Here is a 5,662-nt window from a genome sequence, read left to right as displayed (position 1 = left end):
GGCTTGAGATTTTCCCTTTCCACGCGTTTCCAGCATTGCACTTTCTCCCAGTTCCATCACCAGTCTCTCTTCCTCTTGAACACACATGGTCATGAGTTCATTAATTGACCATTTATCCTTATGTGTGTTGTATGAGATTTTGAAAGGTCCATATTGGTGCGGAAGGGTGTTCAAGATGTAGTGCACTAGGAAGGACTCCGATATATCAACCTCGAGTTTCTTCAATTGACCCACAGTGTCCCTCATCTGCATGATGTGCTCGCGCACACCTTTCACACTGGTGAGCCTTAGGGATGAGAACTTCATGATTAGGGTGCTTGCTAGTGCCTTGTCTGAAGTGACGAATTGATCATCAATGGCCTTCAACAAGTCTCGAACCTTTTCATGCTGATCAACGGAACCACGAATACCAGCTGAAATTTTAGTCTTAATAAACATCATGCTTAGACGATTGGATCGCTCCCATCGTTCATAAAGCGTGATGTCCGCTGCAGTGCTGGTATTAGTGAGTGTCGATGGTTCATCTTTCCTAATAGCATAATCTATGTCCATCCACCCTAAATGAATGAGAATCCTCTCCTTCCAAATCTTATAGTTATCTCCCTTAAGTTCGGGAATGTCACAACGAATTTAAGAGAAATTTGCAGGTTGTACTACTGCATCAAAATTAAAAATCACATGCTTATGTTAAAATTGAGGCTTAATAAACTTTCATGTTTTACCAATGTAAATAACGCTCAAAAATTGAATCTAATGACATAAAAATTGCATGTGGGCTAAATTTTCAATTCAAACAGATTCAATAAAACTTTATGATAAAACTTATTAATTCATAACTCCTGTGGGTAGGTTATGAAATTTTATCCTAATTAATTACATAAATATAATAAAAATTCCTGTGGGATAAAATTTATTATATTTAGTCTAATTAATTACAATTTAATGTCTAAATAATCTTTATGTGATCTAACCAATCAAAATATATAATTTTAATTAATTAAAGATGCTGTGGCTATTCTCTAATTAATTAAAATTATATGGATCACTAGACATTATTTTTGTTGCATAAACAAAACTTAACCAGAGAGAAAAATAATGTTTACTGAAAGGAGTAAGTCAAAATGACATTTTAAATAAACTCCATATAACTGTAATAATTCTTCACAAAATCAAAATTAAGATTAAAGCAATCAACATTACCGTAAATGACTGCAAATTGATTGTTCAATTTATAAACAAAACAAAAATAGACCATCAAACAAGCTATTTTGCTCACAAGATAAATAAAATTAAAATTAAATTTAAATTAAATTTCAATGAAGCGAATGCAGCGCTGAGAACATTATTCAGTACGCGTTCGATTAAAGAAAGGTAACTAGCTTTCAAAATCTTGAATTGCAAGCAAGGTTGTTTCACGCTCATTATTCAGTCAATCGCAGTAAAATTTTTGAATAAAACTCCGTCATTATTAAACCCCTACTAAGTGCGTGTATCATAAACAAAGTCTCCCACATTCACGTTATCTCCCATCATAGGATGAGTTAACTTCAAACTTAACCAACATTTCATAAACGTATAACTGTCGATTACTCTTAATTATATAATAAGAGGAATCTGTCCGCTAATATCTGTGTGAACCACTTATTCTACGGTCAAATGCAATTACACAACGTATTGAAAATATCGTTTTCATGTCTTTTCTGTGGGAAGAAGCTTGGCTATAATCTACAATCATGGACTTAACGGGTCTCCATCACATTCCCAAATATTTCCGGAATTCTACAATGTAATTAAATATGGGCCCGCAAATAACCAAGTTTTCAATGCTGCAGAAATAAATTATGAATAATATTTATTCCACTTCCGCGATTCTGTCATATTCTTGTCCTCTATTTTAAATTATATACTAGTTTTATTTCTTAGGTTTTCATACTGTAAATATGACTGAAACGTTTAATTTTACCCACTCAGTCTTTCCGATAAGTATTGTGCTAAGAATACATCTACAAATTCATTCGCTCAACTCGAAAGGGTTGGTGTTATGATAAGAGCTACAAGTAAATGCCTGTCTTTTGATTTAATTAATTTATTTATTTTTTTAAATCCAACTCTTCGCACTCACATCACCGTAGTTACAATAGATATAAATGAAAGGTACCCAGTTCGATTCTGTACTCAGACATTCAGTGGAATAAATGAAAATAATTTTCTGTATACGGTTCAAATTAAATCATTTCAAAGTATTCGAATCGCACCAAGGCAGAGATAAATAAGATGGGCTCTGATACCAATGTTATGCAATTATGCAACAACGATTCTATATGCGGAAAAAACTGAAAGAATCGTTTTAATGCCCAGAAAATAAATTACCTCCAGCCATTGGTGATGTTCTTGATGCAAACCACAGTCCACTTGCTTCTTTACTTCAGCACTCCAGCTTCAATCCAAGCAAAAAGAAAAGAATACAGAAAGTCTGAAGGCACTTCCAAGCTCTGCTCTCTCAGCTAGATGGTGTAAAAAACTGAAGGGGATTGAGATACAAGCTTGGGGACCAAACAGATAAATTTATAGCCAAGCTTCCATCAAGCTTCTGATGGCTATGTGTCAGGTGTTCCATAGATCAAGGTAGAGAACTCCAGATGGAGTAATGGACCACTTCAGAAGCTCCAACAAGAAAATTAATTAACTGCAGTTGATTTCCTTAATTTAAGGAAATCACTGCAGTTGGTTTCCAGAAATTAAGGAAAGACTGCAGTTGGCTTCCACAATTGTAGGCAGCAGTTGGTAAAGAACTTAATGGAGCTTAACACTCTTTTGGTACACATCACACCTATCTTCACCAACCAAACAACAATTCCATGGCCCGTAATTTCACGTACATCACATGATTCCTGTTATTCATCTTCTTCCTTTCTAATCTCCTCCACCAAGTTCCCGTCAATCACTTCCAACAATCTATCAGGTAATGCATCACCCATCCAACTCTGCAATGATCGCCCTTCTTCTGAGAAAACTGGATCTGTGGGCTTCTTTCCGGTCATCGTTTCCAACACCAAGATGCCGTAGCTGTAGACGTCCCCTTTCAATGACGGACGCCCTCCTGTACCATATTCTGTGATCAATTTATACATAAAACCTTTATCAGTGACCCATCGATATATATATCTGACATACACTATGGTGTATCAGTATTTACCTGGTGCAATGTAACCAACAGATCCTATCACAAGACTTGAGGTGTCGTCCTGCCCTTCTGCAGATATCATGAGGCGTGAAATACCGAAATCTCCAACATGGGCCGTCATCGTCTCATCCAATAAAACGTTGGAAGATTTTAGATCACTATGAACAATGGCGGGAGAGCAGTTATGGTGAAGATATGCCATTCCATGAGCCACATCCTTGAGAATGCTCAGCCATATTTTTAGACTTAACTTGCAACTATTTTCCCTACAATACAAATGCTTATCCAGGCTTCCCTGCAACATGAACTCCATAATCAAATATTTAACCTGCAAACCTGAGCATACGCCCACCATTCTCACCAGATTCCGATGTCGGACTTTGCCCAACGTCTTGAATTCTTTTACAAGTCTCTTGTAGGCTCCTCCTGATGTGGCCGACTGTATAACTTTGACGGCAACGATTGTGCCATTGTCTAATACACCCTTATACAGTGACCCATGGCTGCCACGTCCCAGCATGTTATCCGCGCTGAAACCACTAGTTGTTCTGTTAACCTCTTCCTCACTAACAATCTTCGTCCGGCAGAGTTGGCTCCTGAGCATCCTCCCTAATCTCGCTGAAATAGTTTCCGACAATGCAAACTTTTTACTACGAAAATATATCAAAGCTATTAAGAGTAGACAAGATACAAATAGCAAAGTTAAGCCAACTGAGGTGGCCATGATAACTATCTTTCTCTTGGAATCATGATGGAATTTACAAGGGGGCATCTCTATCCATCTGCTACAGAGTGCAGCATTCCCTAAGAATAATGTAAAATTCAGTTTTCTGAAAGCTCCAGAGGATGATATTTCTCCTGTGAAGTTATTGTATGACAAGTTTAAATGCATAAGCTTCTGTAATTTCTCTAAAGAGCGAGGCAGGGGACCGGAAAGATTAAAGCTTATTGAAAGAGAGATCCAAATCTTGAAGGCCAGCGACTTGAACGATTGATGTCGGAATCGTGCCTTCCAATGAATTATTAGAAATATTAAGGTAGTCCAGTCCAACACAATTCACTAACTAGCCAGGTATGCTCCATGAAAAATTATTGGCAGAGAGATCAATTGCGAGAACCATTTGCATTCCTCGCAGTTCCGCAGGCAGCTTTCCTGTGAGTGCATTATGCGAGACATTAATGTAGAACTGTAGGTTATGAAGGCTAGCCACTTTCGATGGCATCACACCGCTTAGCTGGTTGTAACTGAGGTCCAGAAGCTCGAGACTGGAACAATCCCCGATACTGTCCGGTATGTTACCACTGAATTTGTTGTGGCTGAGATCTAATCTTCTTAGCTGCTGCAAACTTGAAAAAACCTCACGAATTTCTCCAGTAAACTCGTTTTTGGAAAGGTCTAGTTCAAACAGAGCTTTCAGTTGACTGAATTGATAGGGAATATTACCTTCCAGGTTATTCCCGGTGAGGTCCAGCAGCTGAAGAGTAGGCAGCCCTCCTAGTGCAGAAGGAATTTCTCCAGAGAGCAAATTGTCCACTAGACTCAACAGAATCAATCCGGTGAGGTTGTGCATCTCCTGGGGTATCTTACCACTGAAAAGATTCTCACCCAAATAGAGATAAAGAAGATTTTGAGAAAGACGGCCTATGCTTCCAGGCAACTCCCCCTTAAGATCATTGTTCGCAAGAGCGAGTGTTTGCAGATTAGTGCAGTTAGAAAGTGCTCCAAATATGGGAATGGGTTCCGCATTAACCAAGTGATTATCATTGACTAGAAGTATCTGTAGAAGCCATAGCTTGCCAAATTCCTGAGGTATGCCTTCTGTTAAGAAATTGTTAGTGAGTTCGAGACATAGAAGCTGAGAGCAATTTCCTAAAGATTTCGGAATAGAACCATTTAATTCGTTTCCCCAGAGAAGAAGAACCTCTAAATTGGAGAGCTTGGTTCCTATCTCCGACAGGATTTCACCAGCAAGCCTGTTATCATACAAGGATAAGAAGCGTAATTGCGTGCAATTAAGCAGAGAAGGCGGGATTCCTCCGCTGAGCTGGTTTCCTCGAAGAGATAGAGTTTTAACTCGAGTGAGCATGCCAAGCTGAGAAGGGATAGTGCCGTTAAGGGAATTATGTCCCAGAGACAGAATCTCCAGTGCAAAACAATTTCCCAAGGATTCAGGCACTTTTCCTGTTAATTCGTTTCAATACAGTGAAAGATTTCGCAGGTTTTGCAATTGCCCGAGACCACTTGGAATACTCCCTTTCAAATTATTAAAAGACAGATTAAGCAGCCTGAGGGCCATACAATCTTTTGAAGCCTCTGGAATGGCCAATTCAAGTCATTCTTATTAAGTAACAGACGCTTTAAGCTACCTAACTTGCCCAATTCGTTTGGGATTGTGCCAGAGAAACAGTTATAAGCAAGATTCAACACGCCTAGGAACGACATATTACCAACTTGTGGAGGAATAGTCCCTTGGAGGC

The 5,662-nt window shown here is 38.6% G+C and overlaps 1 protein-coding gene across 1 annotated transcript; it reads right to left on the bottom strand.

The window, feature by feature from the left end:
- Positions 1-2,894: 2,894 nt before the first annotated feature.
- Positions 2,895-3,908, bottom strand: LOC149162522 (putative leucine-rich repeat receptor-like serine/threonine-protein kinase At2g24130). The gene is made up of 2 exons (XM_089435203.1): positions 3,197-3,908; positions 2,895-3,112 (listed from the first exon to the last, which is right to left on the bottom strand). The coding sequence occupies exons 1-2, from the start codon at positions 3,906-3,908 to the stop codon at positions 2,895-2,897; spliced, it is 930 nt and encodes a 309-aa protein (XP_089291329.1).
- Between the last annotated feature and the right edge of the window lie 1,754 nt (positions 3,909-5,662).

This window comes from Pinus tabuliformis, chromosome 5_2 (genome assembly GCF_031772625.1).
Source record: "Pinus tabuliformis cultivar Carrire ecotype Pingquan chromosome 5_2, CPIR1, whole genome shotgun sequence".
Lineage (NCBI taxonomy): Eukaryota > Viridiplantae > Streptophyta > Pinopsida > Pinales > Pinaceae > Pinus > Pinus tabuliformis.
The sequence above is the reverse complement of the archived record's forward strand: the minus strand, read 5'-3'. Positions and strand labels throughout refer to the sequence as shown.